At 40.6% G+C, this 19371-nt stretch overlaps 1 protein-coding gene across 21 annotated transcripts in view; it reads left to right on the top strand.

The window, feature by feature from the left end:
• The window catches only part of SYNE2 (spectrin repeat containing nuclear envelope protein 2), a 313751-nt gene that overhangs the window by 268946 nt on the left and 25434 nt on the right, over positions 1–19371 (top strand). For 20 of the 21 annotated variants that reach the window (XM_082386394.1, XM_082386392.1, XM_082386388.1 and 17 more), the window contains 3 exons: positions 4854–5009; positions 7153–7311; positions 8019–8185. In XM_082386394.1, the coding sequence (XP_082242520.1) occupies positions 4854–5009; positions 7153–7311; positions 8019–8185 (482 nt within the window). Of the gene's footprint in view, positions 1–1266; positions 4822–4853; positions 5010–7152; positions 7312–8018; positions 8186–19371 lie in introns of those variants that run through there. The other variant, XM_082386396.1, reaches the window with a different exon arrangement.

Raw genomic sequence — 19371 nt, 5'->3', positions numbered from 1 at the left:
GTTTAAAAAAAATTTTTTTTCTTCCTTCAGTGACTTCAAGGGTCAAATTGAAAAAAATTAGGAAGAATTGAGTAGCCTCATACTTCAAGCTATGCTGGAAATTAGCGTCCTCCTTCCTGAACCTTTTTTCTTCATTGTAAAAATTTCTAATGTGCAAAAAAATTCTAACAACAAATAATATGACAACTACCATGAAACCATCAGCCAGCAGAAAAATAAAACATTACAAATACAGTTCAAACGCCCTGTATGATCTCTAATGTACTTCCCCTCCCCAGAGGAATCCACTGAATTTGGTGTCCTATCATTCTTATGCATTGCTTTATCATTTTACTACATGTGTATGTAGATCTCAGTGGAATGTAGAAGTACTACTTTTGTTTTTAAACTTTATATAAGCAGCACCATTACTCTATATGTAAGTCATAAAGATATACTCCTACGTTTCCTTCTGAAAATTTTCAAATTTTGCTTTTTACGTTTATACCTTTATTCAGTGAAGAATTGATTTTTGCATATGTTTTGAAGAGGCGATTTTTGTTTTATTCATATGGATGACCATTATCCAGGTGCCTGTTTACTGATTAGTCCAGTGTCCAATATCAGGTTTCCGATTATGCATGGTTTGATTCTTGGTTCTCTGCTCTATTCCATTGGTCTGCTTATCTCAGCTTTTATACCAAATTATCCTGCATACTGTGTTTTATTAGAACAGATCTTCATTTCAGATGTGAGGTACCCATCCCTCATTCTCCCACTCGAGTGTGGATATCCTTGGTTCTTTGGTCTCCCACAGCTTTAGAAGCAGTTTGTCAAACTATAAGAAATCCTGATAAGAGTTTTAATGGAATTGTGTTGAATTTATAGAATAATTTGGAGGAAATTAACATCTTTTTGACATTGAGTACTCCTGTTTCTGAATATGGCATATTTCTCCTTTTATTCATGTTTAGTGTTTTATAACTTTATGTAATATTGTACATCTTTTGTTAGATTTATTTCTTGGTGTATTACTTTTGAAGCTATTGAAAATACTGCCTTTTTCTAATTATACTTTCTGTTTATTACTGATGTCTAGAAATGTAACTAATTTTTGTGCATTGATATTATATTCAACCATCTTGCTAAACTCTTGTTAATTTCGATAAATTGTCTATCTATTCTTTTGGGGGTCTGTGAACACAATCACCATTGATGAATAATGACTTTTTTTGTCTCTCCCTTTTAATTCTTATACTTTTGTTCTGTTCTGTCTACACTGGTCAGTACCTCCAGAGCAGTGTTGTTAAAAGCGTTGATAACTGGCCCCTATGTGTCAGTCCTGATTTTAAAGAGAATGATTCTATCATTTCACCATGAAGTGCGATTTTTGGTGGTGATGTGTTAGTAGATGCCTTTATTAGGTTAAGAAGGTTCCTGTCTGTCCCTGATTTTCAAAGTTTACTAGATCAGTCTACTGATCTAGACTTCAGTAACAGATGAGAGGATTTGGAGTCCTTCTCTGAGTTGACACATAGAGTTTCCTTCCGTCAAGTCCAGAAACCTGTGCAGAATGTGAACCATAAACCCATGAGGAGGCATAATTTTTCCCAAGTAGGACACATCTCAGTTTCCACTGGGATCTTTTCAACTTCCATAGCCTCAGCATTCTATTTCTCAGTGGAAAGAACTGGGGAGATAGGCCAAGAGCATTGAATCCATTCAACCTGTGACCCTATTCCAAAAAGAGCCCAAGTAACCTGAAGCCTGTCTAGAACAGTGTTTAACATCCCTCAGTCACTTGGGGGGATACCTAACCATTCGACCAGTGTGACCTTTACTTTCCTCCTTAGGAAATTACATTCCCATCACAGCCAAGTTGATGTATGGGAAAATTGCTTTACGTGTTTATATGTGTCTGCACATATATGATTTCTTTATATGTTTATAAAGAAATGCGTGTGTGATTCCTTTATATGTTTTATATACTAACTTTCAGTATTATGAAAACTGCTATCGCTATAGTGGGCATCTATGTTCATAAAACTTGTCAAATGATTGGGCCCTTAGAACAGTTTTATTTTCTTAAATAATTGTTTACTGAAATATAGTTGATATACACTATTATGCTAGTTTCAGGTGTACTACATAGTGATTTGACATTTGCATACATTATGAAATGATCACCACGATAAGTCTAGTAACCGTCTGTCCCCATAGAAAGTTATTACAATATTATTGACCATATTCCTTATGCTGTATGTTACATCCCCATGGCTTATCTATTTTATAACAGGAGGTTTATACCTCTTCATAAAATAATTTTTGAATAAGTAATATGGTCACATGGTTCAGAATTCAAAAGGTACACATGAAAAATTTTTCTCCCATCAGTTTCTCTCCATGGAAGCCGCGTTACCAATTTGTTGTGTATTCTTCCAAAGATATTCTATGCATATGCAGACCAATATTTATATATATACACATTCATTTTTTGATCCTCTTTTTACCCAAATGGTAGTGTAGAGAAATGGGACTTGACAATCCCAATAGTAACTGAGTCCACAGGCAAAGACTTAAATGCTGTTGTGCTGTGTTAGAGTCCAGTCAAAGCCTGTGCAACACACCACTTTATGTAGTCAAGTTTTAATCACGTGTCATATGGACAATTGGAATTTTACAGGTACTTTTGCAATGTAGAAAATTTATCTAGTTAAATTAAGAAAGGGAAACTTATCTGACTGACATGTTCTCTTTTGCAATTAGTTTGGTAGCAAATCTGGAGTATTTTAATTTAAAAACAGAAACACAGTTTTTGAAATGTTTATAGAAATAAGTGAACGTCAGCCTTAATAGACTTCCACAGTAGACCTCACTCTATATATTGTTTCATTCCTTGCTTTTTCACTTAATATTTATGAACATATTAAAGCGCTTGATACATACTGCCAAATTCTTTCCTTTCAATCATACATTTTGATATTTGAGGACTTACTATACACCAGGCCTCTTGGTAGGTGCTTGGTGGGCAATGCATTGGTGGGCGATGCAGTGGTGAGCAGCAATGTTGTCATGGCCCCAGCCAGTGGGGAGCCGATAGTCTAGACTACTGGAGAGACAGACGTTAACCAGAGTCCCACTGTATGCGTACATATGTATATGTGTGAATAACTGTAAGCATGGTGAGTGTTAGAGGGGAAAAGGACAGGGGGCTGTGAGAGCACAAAACAAGGGTCCCAGTCTCATCCGATGACTCAGAGAAGACCCCTCTGAGGCATTACCTGGTCTGAGATCTGAAAGTGTCGGTAGGAATTAACTAAATATATCTGGGGAAGCATCAGGGTGAAGGACTGGGTAGCATTTCAGGCTAGTAACTAAAGAACAACAAATTTAAACAATAACTAGGAGTCATTACACATATTAAACTTGCCCCCCAAATACATAAAACTCGACACCGAACAGGATGTGGAAAAATATAGTCATTCCTTTGAGGACACAATTTGGCAGTATTTAAGAATCATAAAACGTCCATGTTCAAAAGTTCTACACCTGTTAATTATCCTTTCAATTGTGGGAGGAAACCGAGTATCCAAACCAAAATGGATTTAAACCCAGCGGCGGATAACTTACAGACGCCTCCCTCTGTGCAGGCATCTGAGCCCACACTTCTGAGCAGGAAACCCTGTATGAAGTTCAGCGGCCTTCTGGTCTGTAGAGTCAGTAAGTGGTCAGCCTCTGCGTGTGACTTGCCCCCTTTATGTTATGAAGCTGGTAAAAGTGTTCCACTGCAGAATCTGCTCTCATCCTCTTTACTAGAATCATGAAGCTAAAAGTAGGAAACAAAAATTTAAAGTGATGGTTTCTCGTCTGATAAAGGTGCTATTTCTGAATCTCCATGCAACCTTTAAAAAGAATCCTCCAAACCATCTTATTAAATGTAAATCCTTGTTGGCAAGTTATGAAATCATGCCAATGTAGCTTTTAGAACTCTGAAAAGCAATCGGAGTTAACTGATTAATCAGAAATCACACTGATTTCTGTTGTAAATGAAATACTCTCTTCTTTCAGATTTCAATAGACAGGTATGAATAGAGATCCTTAAAATGTGCCAAAATAGAAAGAATTGGAAGCACAATAAAAATCTGGAGATCTCTTGAGTGTTTGGGCTGTTTCATTTTACCTTCTCTCTTGTGAAAGTGATTATCTTGATTAAGTCCTGGAATTCAAAAATGTTTTAATTTGACCAATACTTAATTTTTTAAAAAATAAGTGTTTCCAGGGCCAGAGGAAATTTTCTGCTAACCCATCTCTGGCAATTATTAGGGAACATTTTTTTTTCTTCACTTATATTCATTCTTTTTGAAAGTTAACCAGAAGAATTCCCTTTGAACAGAAGCTGTTATATGATTGCCACATAGCAACAATGCATTTCTTAAGGTGTTTTTAAAAATGGGAAATCACATTTTATACAACGTTCTGTAACACAGTTTCAGGATTAAAAGTGAGTGTGTATGTGAGAGATTGTTGCTAGACTCCAAAGATACTTTCCTCAAAATAAAGGTAAAGACCTACTTGAGTTTAACATAGAACTAAGTATATAAAAGTCTGAAATACCTGAGGAAGTGAAAATAAAGGTAGAAACTAAGTTTTCTTTTGAGAAAATAGGTGGTGAGGAATTGGCCAACCACAGCTGCAGATGCTGGCCCTGGGCTGTTTCTCATTCAGAAGGTCCCGCCCCCTTTCCTGGCCTCCCCTCCCCCAGAGTCCAATCAAAGTATTAGCCTACAGGTTTGGAAACAACAGCAGCTTGAGTTGAAGAGGTTTTTTTTTTCTTTCTTTCTTTCTCTTTCTTTCTTTCTTGTGTTTAAATGCAGGAACTAGAGAAGTCTTTGGCTAACTGGACTCAGAACTTGAAAGAACTTCACACTATGAAGACCGACCTAACCCAGCACATTCTTGTGGAGGACGTAATGGTTTTGAAAGAGCAAATAGAGCATTTGCACAGACAATGGGAGGACCTCTGCTTAAGAGTAAGTCAGTTAACTGCAGGGCACGGCTGTTCTGAAGTTTATTGAAATGTCTCCGAAGGCCAGACAAAGTAGAAAGAAGCTTAATTTCATTGAACCCGGAGGCCCTTTTCAATTGGAGCCCAGGCCAGCCGCTGCTCCTTTAGAAGGCAGCAACATTGTTTAACAGATTTGACCCTTTGTTTCTCCAGCGCTCAGTGCTGGAACTTTGCACACTTTTAATGAGCTTTTTTAAAAATCACCTTAAGTGGTGGGGGAGGGGAGGATTGCCGTCTTGAGCAGCTGCGCGCACTCTGCCCTCTGTCTTGTACGGACAACAAGTACCAGTCGTTGTCTTAGAATCAGGACTTCAGCAAAGAGGTCTCGGCTGGCCTTAAGAGCAGTATCTCTGCAGTATCTGTTCTGGGCCCAACAAACAGTGGGAGATGTACTTAGTGCCAGGCTTGGGGTCATTATATCTGAGAACTCTGCATTCGCATGCAATCCAGTGTTTATTTCAAGTAGCTGGCTTTGAAAACTCTCTGAAGAAATGATCAGCTGCTACACTTAGTATCTCAGCAGATCACTTCTACTGATTTAAGAACTGGATTGTGGTTAAGGTGACAGGATCAAGATGGAATTAAAGGGTTCAAATAGATCTTTGTTTTAAGAACAATTTAATTCGAAGAGAAGTAAAGTCCTTAATCTCATTTTTGTGAATTAAGAAGAGATGTACTTAAAAGTTGAAATTCACAGTTTTGAATGCATTTTAATAAAATTAAAATGTTTTCCTTCTTTGTTTTAGTATTTAATATTCACCATATACCCATAATTTTAAACGTCCTTTTAGAATTTTTATTCAAATTTTATATAAAAGAAAATATTTAGACTATGTGAAAGGTATTCTAAAAGTTAAGGAAAAAGCAGACTGGAACCCAGATGTTCCTAATTGTTACCATTATGAAGCCAATCAGAATGATGCTGTGCAAAATGCCAGGCTTTTAAAAAGCTGAGATAAATAGATGCTCTGAAAAACAGAAACACAAAACTTGGTGTTTTAGGAATAGTTTATTGAGCCTTCTTAACACATCTGGTGGGTGGATGTACAAGCATTAGATATTTTTGCCTCACTCTGAAAAGAGCAGAGGGTTGTTTTTGTTTTGTTTTTTGTACATAGCAAAAAAATCTCCAGGAGTTCAACCTTGGTTTCCCCATTTATAAAGTGGGATGTTAAAAGTTAACCGAAAGAACTCTTAGCTACCCCTTTTATCTCTAAAATTCTAAAGATTTCTGAGACCTGGGAATACTTTTGTACATTTGGAGAGGCTGATTTGCATTCTTTAAATTTATATTTATTTAAGTAATAAACTTGAACCCTGTAAGGAGGAAGAGCGTTTGCTGATGTTAGCTTATGCGTAACGGAGCGTTGGGTATTTGGGGATCACCCTGCTCACTGCAGACCAGTATTTGATTCCATTTCCATGGTTTCCATCCAAAGCCATAGTGCATATTGGGAAGGTGGATTAAATGAGTGATGTGTATTGTTTTTTTATTTTATTTTGCTTTGTTTTTGAAATTACCAGTAAGACATTTAAATGACTTTAATTTTCATGACCATTTGCATTACAAATGTTAGATTTGTTATCAAGATGGTAGTTTTTAAATTAAATAGGCAGGACGTTGGCCTTAAGTAAGAATAAGGACTTGATCATTTTTAAAAAAGAAAGGATTGGGGTCATAAAGTTATAAGTTAGCATGTAGCAAGCAGTAAATAAATGTATACTGAAAGAATAAGGAACAGAAGAAATTTGGGTGATGCTTAAAATACACTCATCTAACCTTCATGTTTCTAACTTTTAATATACCTCAGTAATAATAGATATATATTGGATAATACTGAAACCTTTTGGTCAGTTACACTTCAGGTACAGTCTTCTGTTGTTACTGTCGTTGTTGTTGCTTTTTATGGCATTTATCAAAGGTGTAAGGAACTTCTGTTGAAATTAAACCCTAGGTCTTTAAAAGGCAAAAACATAATAATTTAAGTCTATAGGACCTCTGATTAAAATGAATGAAATTCATAGTCCTTTTGATGGGGAGAAGGGAAGAGAAACTCCTTCCTTCCTTCCTGCTTATACTCAGCTGCCAAATGCATTTTCATTTCCAGGTGGCTATACGCAAACAGGAGATAGAAGACAGACTCAATTCGTGGATTGTGTTCAATGAAAAAAATAAAGAGTTGTGTGCATGGCTGGTGCAGATGGAAAACAAAGTTCTCCAGACAGCAGATATTAGTATTGAAGAAATGATTGAAAAGCTTCAGAAGGTAAGCAGGAGTCCCCAGATGGGTATGGTTATGACCACCACGGTATTCTCTGCCTTCCTCACTCCTAGGCTCAGAGCTGTATCATGTCGTAGGCCCGTTTCCAATGAGATGGGAAAGGTGGGCATGGTGCTGTGTACTGGGGGGGGTTGCTTTCTCTTGGTTAGGAAGTCTGGCCAGACAAGGGGCTCGTGTCCCCTTAAGCTTCAGTTCACATCCCAGGTGAGTTATGGTTTCTCTAGTTGTGTTGTTAAGGAGCTCCCCAGACCAAAGGAGAAAGACCCACAGCAGTGGGGCTTGTAATTGTGAAAAGGTCACTGATTCCCACAGGGAAAGGAAGAAAGAGCCTTCTGGCCACGGTCACCCCAAATGCCACTCAGTTAGCCCTCAGGAAAACTCTTGCTGATATATTAGGCTAATTTAGTTAGACTCAGTAGTTCTCCACTCCCAAGTAGCTTAGGTTAGAAGAACTCTGTGAGGGAAACCAGGGCTTTTGAATTAAGAAAGTAACTACCCCCTTATATATCACACATGCGCTGAATGGGCGTTGTTTGACTTTTTAGCTGCTCTCCGAAGAGTTGCATTAACAGGTGTGAGAAGTGTTTTTATTTTTTAAGAAATTTCAAGAGGCACAACTGTGTGTTTGTAGCTGGCAAAGAAGTGAATTTTCGGTAGTGATTCCGGCTTTGTGTTTTGGTGCCCTATGCCAGGACTGCATGGAAGAAATAAATGTGTTTAGTGAAAACAAGTTACAGTTAAAACAAATGGGCGACCGGTTGATCAAGGCCAGCAACAAGACAAGAGCAGCTGAGATCGATGACAAGCTCAACAAAATTAACGACCGTTGGCAACATCTTTTTGATGTCATTGGATCAAGGTAAGAAGTGGCCTAAAAATGGATTCCTACTCCCTAGGTACAGTGGTTACTTCACAGATCTAGAAACTGAGCCCCATCTTCCTCTAAGGTAACCCAGCAGTTTTATAAACTTACAGATAAAGGCAAAGCTTGGTAAAAATGGAAATTCTTATTTCAACATTATAGGAAGATTATATTTTAGTATACCTCGCTTTTAAGTTTTTTTTCTTTAGCTTAAAAGTTCACATGACTTAGACTAGGTTTAAATGAGAGTTGGTCCTTGAGGAGGTGTTATTTAGCAATTCTCACACTGCCTTAGGACTTGCGTGTCCCCCAGATGAAATCATGCCTGCCTGCTCCTGCTTGTATGTGACAAGTGCAGGTAGGTCAGGGCATAGGCCTGATTTCTAGGTGCTGCTTCTGGAGGTCCCCGACTGCCCCCCATGCCCCCATCACCACCACCACGGGGGCTGGGCACACTCAGTCAAGGCAGGGCTTCTCTGCAGGCTTGCCGGGTGTGCCAGGTCCCCAGTGGGCATCTGGTCCTAAGGTGTGGACTAAGGAGGCACAGCTGTGACTATAAATCAAGGCTATCCAGTGCTTGTCAGAAACAAGGCTGATCATTTCATCTCCACTCACAAAATAACGATGACAGTGCCATTCAAACTTTTAAATGTCTTCCGTCTTCAAATTCTCTGCCCAAAGACAGACCCCGACCAAAGTATTTTTCAGTTGTAACCTGGCACACAGAGAGCAGTCACTTGGCTTTGGGGCCGTTCATGCACCTTTGTTTCCACTGGCTGAGCAAGTCTTTTACATAACAGAGTGCTTGGAAATTTTGAACACGTATATAACGTGGACTATACAGGAGAATCCTGCAAAGTAAACGAAGAACCGGGGAGTACTGAAAATAAAATACTCTTAATAATTTGGCATTTCCTTTACCTCATTGTTTACTGTAAACCATAAATGAACCTAGTTCAATCAGCAGATGCACCAGGCTAAGTGCTATGAGAATTACAGACCAGGAAGTAAGAAGAGTCAGTTACATTAATGGAAGCAGACGTGCGGGCAGGTGTAAAGCCAAGTGGTCTGAGAGCTCAAATCTCATCTTCCTAGAGTTGGGGTGGGGATTGGGAGGAGCCTGATAGAAGAGCAGTGTTTCCAGATGGTCCTGAATAAGGGGTTGGGATTCCAGCTCTACTGGTGGCAGAAGGGGGAGAAACATATGCTGTGAGCAAAAAGGTACAGGGTAGTGCAGAATAGAAACTGTTCAGGAAATTATAAGACGCTCCATTGGCTCAAGTGCAGGAGATGAAGCTTTTAGAAAGGTAGGTTGGGGCTAAGTCTTAGAAGAGCTTAAATCTCAACTGAAGACTTGTCCTCCTAAATAAAGTTTGAGTCTTTCACAGTTTTTTTAGAAGGGAGGGTCTGTCGAAGATAAATATTAGGGTGATTTGGCTGGCAGCATAAGCTGGGCTGAATTCAACTTCTGTCTACTGCCAGTTGGGGGAAAAAAAAAAAATCTATGGAAATCCATGATGGTAACCCAAGCAAGGATTAAGAGCACAGATTTTGAGCCAGTCCTGACTTTACCTGACTTCCACTTACCATGGAAACTTGTAGTGATTTAACCTTTCTAAGCCTCAGTTTCTAAATCTGCAAAATGTGTCTCACAGCACTGATTACATAAGAGGCCTCTGTGGGGATGAATGACAAATGTCTCGCATTTGGCCTGGGACCAGCACGTGGGAGCCAGTATTTATTGAATGGTTATTATCATTGTCTTTCCCTAAGAAGACTTTGAGACTAAGTAACATGTTTTTTGAATGGAAGGGGATTCCCTCGCTTAGATCTAATCGTGAGAGGTCTTTCTTCCATGATAACAATGTCTTTGACTATCTTATTTCCAGCGCTTAGAACATTGCGTCAGATATTTGTTGAAAGGAATGAATGTTCCAGGACTGTCATCATTTCTGTTGGGTAAATTGTGTCTGGTATGTCTTTGTCATCATTGTCTTTATCTCCAAAGTCTTCTTGGGCACCTGACACTAATCAAGAGTATGAGGACATCATACCTGTTCTTAGATCATTCAGGAGCAGGATCTAGATTCTGCTTCCTGAGGACTAGAGTGATGATTCATTCTTACTCATTTGTGCTTTGGTTCTAACACTTCAGAGTTTAATAGGCTGCTTGCTTTCCTCCCTCCTCTCTAACTGCCTGTCTTCAGCCAGTTCCTTGGTGGGAAAGAGAAAAAAACAGCAGGTGAAATTTCAGTGGTCTCTTTGGAAGGAGCAATTGGCAAAATAAGGAGTTGAAATAATAGCAAATATATTGGCTACCAGCTGTATTCTTAACAATGTGCTTTTTATGTACAATTTCACTTAATCTTGACTATAATTCTGAAAGGTAGATACCATTATCCCATTTTACAGATGAGGAAACTGAGGCACTGAAGTTAAGTAACTTGCCCATGGTTACATAGTCAGCACATGAGGCAACCAGGATTTCTACTCAAACAGTTGTGTTACCTCCCTGCTAACCCAGACCCTTGTGGCTTGTTACATTGAAATGAGTAGAATATATTGAAAACCTAATCCCTTCAAAACTGAAGGACTAGGGAAGGAATAACTTGTTTTACCTTAAAGCAAAGGCCAGGGTGAGACAGATGACTGATAGTCTAGGAAACTCTTAGTTGACTTTACGCTTTAGGTGAATCTGTGGGTTGAGGCAGCAAGCTTGAACCTGCCATAAATTGGCCTCACCTAGAATCAACTCCTTGTCTGATTGCTGACACTCATTGCATGGCCATCAGAAAAGCAGGAGAGCACAGGCTGCAGAATTTGAACCATGCTGATCAGAACCTGCAGCCCTGCAGGGTATACTAATGGCCTTATTTGCCCAGAGAATTCTGGACACCATTTAACCATCCCTGTCCTGCTCACAGTGTTCTGCTGCTTCATTCCTGTGGCAGGGCACAGCACCTGTTGTTAACAAGAGGGAAGATTGGGAGGGAGACCAATCTTGAAGTTTTGAAGCAGGTATCCAGCTTCATGACTTCAAGGTTTTAACTACAAGCCTTTAACTTAAAAGTTGGGGATGGTGTTCAGAAGTTGAAGACCTCAATAAATCAGGTTTAATTCACTGGAAAAAAAATGAAAAAGACCCGTTGTTTTGGGTTCATTCTCAGCAAAATAGAGGTAAATTTCAAAAGAATTGATAAGACATGGAGGACAAGGTTACTTAAATGCACATTAAATTTACTGATCATTTCAGGTAGTGGGCTCCGTCATTTGGTGGATAGGGGAAGAACCCAGTGTTTATTTTTTTAAGGGCCAGGCTCATATATATTATTTCATTTCCTCCTTGCAGCAACCCTGCAAGGTCAGTGTTCTCCATTTTACAGAGAAGGATGCCGCAGCTCAGAGAGGGTAAATAACTGAGCCAAGGGCAGAAGCAATTCTACACATGGTGGCACAGAGCCAAGGTCTTTCTGTCCCCCTGCACCATGCATCAGAAGACCACTTGGCTCCTTTGAGACTTTTAAAGGTGGTTTAGGTCTTCCCTGGTGGCGCAGTGGTTAAGAATCCGCCTGCTAATGCAGGGGACACGGGTTCGAGCCCTGCTCCAAGAAGATCCCACATGCTGCGGCGCAACTAAGCCCGTGCACCACAACTACTGAGCCTGCGCTCTAGAGCACGTGAGCCACAACTACTGAGCCCAGGTGCTGCAACTGTTGAAGCCTGCGCACCTAGAGCCCGTGCTCCACAACAAGAGAAGCCACTGCAATGAGAAGCCCGTGCACCGCAACGAAGGGTAGCCCCTGCTCGCCGCAACTAGAGAAAGCCCGCGCACAGCAACAAAGACCCAACGCAGCCAAAAATTAATTAATTAATTAATTAATTTTGAAAATGTGGTTTATCAGAATTTTTCTAAAATCTAGTACTCAATATAGACGTTACTGTTTACTCTAGAGCAGTGGTTCTCAAACTTAAACATTCATCAGAATCCCTGGAGGGCTCCTGAGAACATGGATGGCTGGACCCCACCTCCAGAGCTTCTGATTCCGTAGGACTGGGTAGGGCCAAGAATGTGCATTCCTAACAAGTGCCCAGGTGTTGCCAATAGTGCTAGGGCAAGCAGCAGAGTGAGGTGACACAGTGGACTTGCCACTTACGGTAACCAAATCTTGCAACCTCTGTAAGCCTGTCTCCGTGTTGATAAACTATGGACAAGATTCTGGAAGAAAAAGTACCAGGACAACGATGGGTCTGTCCATACACACGCGTGCCAGCCTCCGGTGCGGTGCAGTATGGCTGTGTGATAGGGCAGGAGAGGGAGGGTGCTTAGACCCAAACCACTGTTTTTCCTCTGCTTGTAAAGTGTTTTTCAGCTTCTGTAAAATCCTTAAAGAATCTAAAGGACACGTCTCCTGAAATAACCAGATGATCAAGGGGACTGGGGTGCCTAAGTCAGTCTTAATGCTGATTTCCTCACATAAGGTCACATGAGGCCCTGATGTGGGCACTAAAATGCACAGAACTGGCTCTCCATCAGAATTGCCGCAGGAGCTTTTAGCATTCCTCATGGGCCCTTGGGCAGCTTCTTGCATTTGTGACATCTGAACTCTTATAAAACATGCTATTAATTTCTTCCACAGAAAGGCCATTTGAAGCACTACATATTTTTTGGTGAATGGTGTGATTATTATAGAACCCAATCTGATTTGGTGACAAATATTAATTATATCCTACTATGTTTATTGACAGATTAAATGAAGAGTTAACTTTTTTTAAAGGCCGTTTCCTATGTTAACTTTATTTTTTAATTAATTTTTATTGAGAGTATAGTTGCTTTACAATGTTGTATTAGTTTCTCCTGTACAGCAAAATGAATCAGCCGTACATACACATATATCCCCTCTTTTTTGGGAGAGTTAACTTTTTTTTTAATTGTAACTGTTGCCTCCTCCTCTTGCCCATGTTTTCTTAGATAATATCTTTGAAAAGTGACCCAGCAAAACCTGAATGCAGGAGAGATGACTAAAGTACAGAAGTCATTTTTCAGAATGACCGATATGTGTGATCCGTGTTTTGGAGGCAGCTAGGTTACCGATTAATAAGAACAGCTTAGGCACAGGATGTTGGGTGATGGACCAAAGGATGCAAAGTTGACCTGCTTCAGCCAGCACAGACTATAGCTCTGAAAAGAGGGTCCCCGGCCATCAACAGGACTGATGCCAAAGAAAGCCTCAGCTCGACACATAACCTCACTTATACGTACCTTTGATTTCAAAATCCCAGGAGTTGAACTCCTTAAAGATTCATCTCCTTTTGTTTCCCAGAACCCCCTCCCCATTTCATTAATCAAAGCCTTCACCTTGCCCCGTGAAGCAGGGGCCCTGTGTCCTCAGTGAGTGACCGTCTGGTGGTTCATCTTGGCAAGGCCTCTTCAGAGACACGGGGTTGGGGGGCTCGTTTTAAAGACTCTTTCTATCAGCTTGTGAGGATGATCTGGTCAAAGCTTTCAGTGCCTAAAGGAGATGAGACAACTGAGTGGAAAGACATACCTGTTGGTGTTGGCATCATCGGTGATTTTAATTTTCTTTTTATCTGTATTTACTAAATGTTCGTTATGGAGAAAGGAACACGGGAACTCTTTTTTTTCTTCTTAAAAAATGTCATGAATATTGTTACCTTTCTCCTAATTTCTCTTTGGTGGTAGCATCATTTAATAGACTTGGCATCCTTAAGCCAGTGTTATGAAGGAGGGACGCACTCAGATGTACTACCTTATGGTCCCTTCCTATTTAGACTAGACAGCTCTCTTGCTATCAGAAAGATCAAGTCCATGAAAAAACTTTTTAACTAAGCGTAATTTTCACATTTTATCTACCAACGTGAAAAGCCCACCTGCTTTATAATAGTAGCAATTAAAATGTTGTCATTTAAGCTCAGCAGTTATTACCATGGCAACTGTGTGTTAAGATTGTTTTTCCATCCCTTGAAGAATGGGCAGAGAGATGTGTGCCTTTTTAAGCCGATACGTTTTTCATTGCTTTCCTTTTATCTGTATTTTCTCAAGGTTACTTTGGAAGACCAAACAATGCTGCTAGTCATAAAGTTGACTTGCTCTGGTCTTAGCAGGTTGCCTGACCCAGTGGGACTGCAAGGACTTAGAGATTTGTGGCACAGGGAGAGCCAGATGTGAGGTCGGCCTCCCCACTTTCCTTTTTCCTTCCCGTCACAAGTCCCATCGTTCCACCTCTGGAGCAGGTGGCTCCTGCTCCCGGGCCCTGCAGAAATGCCTTCCTGAGGGTCGGGGAGCTTCTCCAAGGAGATAGCAGCCATCACAGGATCAGTGAGCAGTCAGGAGCCTGGTGTCCGGCATCAGGCAGGTCCGGCGTATTGAGCCTTGGGGTAGCACCAGGGACAGCCAAGCATGTGGACACAAGTTAGATGCTGCCTTTGGGGAGAACTATTTCCACATCTTTATTCCTAATTTCACTGGTCTAGAATGTGCTTGGTGTGTTTCCAGGTGGGGATGTAATAATGGCTAAATGTTGGGCCTTGGGGACCCATGAGAAATTATTGATATCATTGAGTCTCCAAATAAGGCTGAGACTGAGCCTGAAAGGGGCTTGGACACAAACCAAGGGTGCTTCACTAAGCAGAGCCACTCAGGGTCATGTAGAGAAGCACGGATAGGGAGGTGGAGGAATTTTCAGATACTCAAATTATGGTAAAACCTAGGAGGGACTAGCAAGGAAAACTGCAAAATTTCTTCCTCTGCAAAGTGTTGAACTCCATTTGTACTGCAAGATAGAATTATTATTATTATTATTATTATTGCAAAAAAGCAAAGAAATGGACTAAATAAACTCTCTGCTCCTCCCAAGCCAGGATGCACAGGACTGAAAAGGCCGGGCAGAAAACCTCCTGGGGATATTTCTTCTTTAGGAGGAAGCCATTCCTGTTGGACTCGGGGCTTCAGATTTCCCCATTGCTTTTAAACCTGAAACAGAGACATTTAATTTGATGAGAACAGAAATCCTCGTTTCTGTGCCCCAAATCTTACATGTTTCTTCCCTGCGTTTATAGCACTTCATAAATAACCCATAGCCAAGATAACACTGGGACTTTCTTCCCCCAGCCTTGCAATCCTGTAGCGTCAGAACAAAGACTGTGTGTGTGTAAGAGAGGCAAGGGCTAGAGATATTTGTTTATTGGAAGGCAGAAAACTGAGATTAAAAATTGCAGTTAGCGGAGAAGCAGGTCTCTTCCCTGCCTACCGGCGATGCTCTGTAGCGGCGAGCGAGCCGTGCCCGCGGGAGCCTGCGGGAGGGCGGCCTGTGCAAGATGCTGAACCAGTGAATGGAGAGGCCGCCGGGCGGGGGAGGGGCCGCCTCGTCCCTGGGAAGTGGAGGTGCAGCCGGGAACTTGGAGGTTTCGCTCAACCTAAGGAATGATTTGTTTCTCATCAACAGTAAGTGCCATTTTGGTGATCAGTCCTGCATCTGGGAGCGGCAGCTGCTGTCCCTGTGTGTCTCGTTTTCTCGCGCTCTCATGTTGGTTACAATAGAAATTACCGATGAGATGGAGGCTGCGGAGTGTGTGTGCTCCGCCATCGGGGGATGGGTTCTTTCCCAGTGTCAGCATGCGTGTGGTGTCTGCAGCCAGCCTTTGACAAGCAGGGGAGAGAAGTGATTATGCTGTGTGGAAAATGGAAGTCCTCTGGCGACATAAATGCTTCAAAGAGGCGATTAGCTCAAATGTATTGTAATGTCCGTGCCCTCAAATCAGGGCTTCGAGATCGTGGAGTAATTGATTGTCTTACTACAAAGATGTTTAGTCATTTACAAAGATGCAATTGTGCAGAATTTGCACAATGTTTTTAGCAACTGACAGCTGCCCACAGGTCTGAGTATCTGTTTCAGTACAAATGCAGATACCCTACCATCTCAGTTTTCCTTTTTAAGTTATGCTGTCCACATGGGCATGGGAATTTTTTTTAACTTACGCTGGTGCAGGGCCTTAATAATTTAACTGTAGACCCTTTAGCATGGAGAGAGTAGGAATGAAATGTAAACTCTTCCATATACATGAATTTGATATTTAAAGCCTCCCTCACACATTGTAAGACTTAGGCCTGAATCATGAAGTGATATTAACCTGGCTTGATTTTTGTTTTGGAGAGGGAAGAGGGTTCATAAGTATTAAATTCCCATCCATCGCTAGATGAAAATAAAGGATAAACTTTATTCACCTTGATTATTTTCTGCATTTCTACCCACAAGCCCCACAAAAGAACTTCTAATTTGTATACTCTTTGTCAAACTCCTTATTTTGTTTGGTATCATATAAAAATGTTTTCGTTTTATTCGGGTCTTTCAATAGTCCATACAGGTGAAAAACTTCCTCTTTGTGCCTAAATATCTTGGTTTTCCAGTCCTCAGAACTGGAATTCAGCTCAGGGAATCATGCTTATTTTTTCTGGAGAAATATGATTTGTTGAAATATATGTGTGATTAGTATTAGTCAAGCACACCTGGGTGAAGCACGGGCCAGTATAGAGATGGTGAGCTACTTAAGCTGCCTGGGTGATTGATGTAATGCAGAATTGTGCTTGCTTCCCTGTGCCAACAGTCTGGTTTCTGAATGGATTTCCTTGTTCCCAATATTAACTCGAGATTTAAAATTTTCCAAGAGCAATATTAATAACAAGGCCTAACTAGGAGGTCGGTTGCCTGGGTTGGCAAATGACGTGTACTTCCTGACCTGGCAAAGGTGTTGATTAGGTAATTAGATTAGTGTCTGCACAATCGATATAGACTCAGCAGTACATCTGATGGTTCCCAGAGTAAGTCGTAACATGATTATCTGAGGAACAACATTTATTTATGCCACTGTGCATTTGGGGATATTTCGCCTTCAGTCGGAGGTTGGGACATAGAAGCAGGTTAAGTCCTGACTGGATGAATGTTTTGTAGCTTCTTTTCTTTCCCTCCCACCCTCCCTTCCTCTTTTTTTGCCCTAAGTGTGCATGTGATGTGTATGCTTGTTTTTAAGTACTTCACTTGTCCAGTGTGGAACCAACGTCTAGGAGCATGTGTGGCTCATAGTGTGGCAGCAGGTTGTTTGCGGCAAGATGGCTCAGAGGTGCTCTGATCGTCACCTCTTTCCTTTAAAATGTAATATGACCACCTCTTTTATGAAAAAGACAAATTTGAGGGGATGTGTGAATGTCACTTGCTCATTCAGAAGGTATTTATTGAGCACCTCCTAAAATATTATAATGTCTAAATTAGATCTAAATTAGATCTAAATTAGATCATGACCTCTGGGAATAAGTTATCTTCAAATCCTCAGGATCTGCACAGGACCCAAGACAAAGTGAGTGGTTAAATGTTTATTGAAAGGAAATCATGGAGGGGCAAAGTGGGCACCCAAAATGCCACACTTGTTGGATGGACTCCTACCCGCCAGTGTGTCCTAGAGCCATGAGTCTAGACTCCTGATCATATTCCCTGACAGCGTTGGAAACCATCCTGTACCCACACCCCCATATGTGCCCATTATCATGTGCAGGTTTATATAGGATACCACAAGAAAAGTGCTTAAGAACAGTAGCTCCGGCCAGACTGCCCAGGTTGGAATCCTTCCTCTGCCATTGAATGGCCATGTTACTATGGTAAATTATTTAATCTCATTGCCTCAGTTACCTCATCTGTCAAATGGGGATGTTATTTTTTTTTAACATCTTTATTGGAGTATAATTGCTTTACAATGGTGTGTTAGTTTCTGCTTTATAACAAAGTGAATCAGTTATACGTATACATATGTTCCCATATCTCTTCCCTCTTGCATCTCCCTCCCTCCCACCCTCCCTATCCCACCCCTCTAGGTCATCACAAAGCACAGAACTGATCTCCCTGTGCTATGCGGCTGCTTCCCACTAGCTATCTATTTTACGTTTGGTAGTATATATATGTCCATGCCACTCTCTCACTTTGTCACATCTTACCCTTCCCCCTCCCCATATCTTCAAGTCCATTCTCTAGTAGGTCTCTGTCTTTATTCCCGTCTTACCACTAGGTTCTTCATGACCTTTTTTTTTTTTTTTCCTTTTTCCTTAGATTCCATATATATGTGTTAGCATACTGTATTTGTTTTTCTCTTTCTGACTTACTTCACTCTGTATGACAGACTCTAACTCCATCCACCTCACTACAAATAACTCCATTTCGTTTCTTTTTATGGCTGAGTAATATTCCATTGTATACATGTGCCACATCTTCTTTATCCATTCATCAGATGATGGACACTTAGGTTGCTTCCATGTCCTGGCTATTGTAAATAGAGCTGCAATGAACGTTTTGGTACATGACTCTTTTTGAATTATGGTTTTCTCAGGGTATATGCCCAGTAGTGGGATTGCTGGGTCGTATGGTAGTTCTATTTTTAGTTTTTTAAGGAACCTCCATCCTGTTCTCCATAGTGGCTGTATCAATTTACATTCCCACCAACAGTGCAAGAGGGTTCCCTTTTCTCCACACCCTCTCCAGCATTTATTGTTTCTAGATTTTTTGATGATGGCCATTCTGACTGGTATGAGGTGATACCTCATTGTAGTTTTGATTTGTATTTCTCTAATGATTAATGATGTTGAGCATTCTTTCATGTGTCTGTTGGCAATCTGTATATCTTCTTTGGAGAAATGTCTGTTTAGGTCTTCTGCCCATTTTTGGATTGGGTTGTTTGTTTTTTTGTTATTGAGCTGCATGAGCTACTTGTAAATTTTGGAGATTAATCCTTTGTCAATTGCTTCATTTGCAAATATTTTCTCCCATTCTGAGGGTTGTCTTTAGGTCTTGTTTATGGTTTCCTTTGCTGTGCAAAAGCTTTTAAGTTTCATTAGGTCCCATTTGTTTATTTTTGTTTTTATTTCCATTTCTCTAGGAGCTGGATCAAAAAGGATCTTGCTGTGATTTATGTCATAGAGTGTTCTGCCTATGTTTTCCTCTAAGAGTTTGATAGTGTCTGGCCTTACATTTAGGTCTTTAATCCATTTTGAGTTTATTTTTGTGTATGGTGTTAGGGAGTGTTCTAATTTCATACTTTTACATGTACCTGTCCAGTTTTCCCAACACCACTTATTGAAGAGGCTGTCTTTTCTCCACTGTAAATGGGGATGTTATTATACTGAT

The sequence above is a fragment of the Balaenoptera borealis genome (genome assembly GCF_965194805.1).
Source record: "Balaenoptera borealis genome assembly, chromosome: 3".
Taxonomy (NCBI): Eukaryota; Metazoa; Chordata; class Mammalia; order Artiodactyla; family Balaenopteridae; genus Balaenoptera; species Balaenoptera borealis.
Note: the sequence above shows the minus strand (reverse complement) of the source record. Positions and strands in the feature narration are given on the sequence as shown.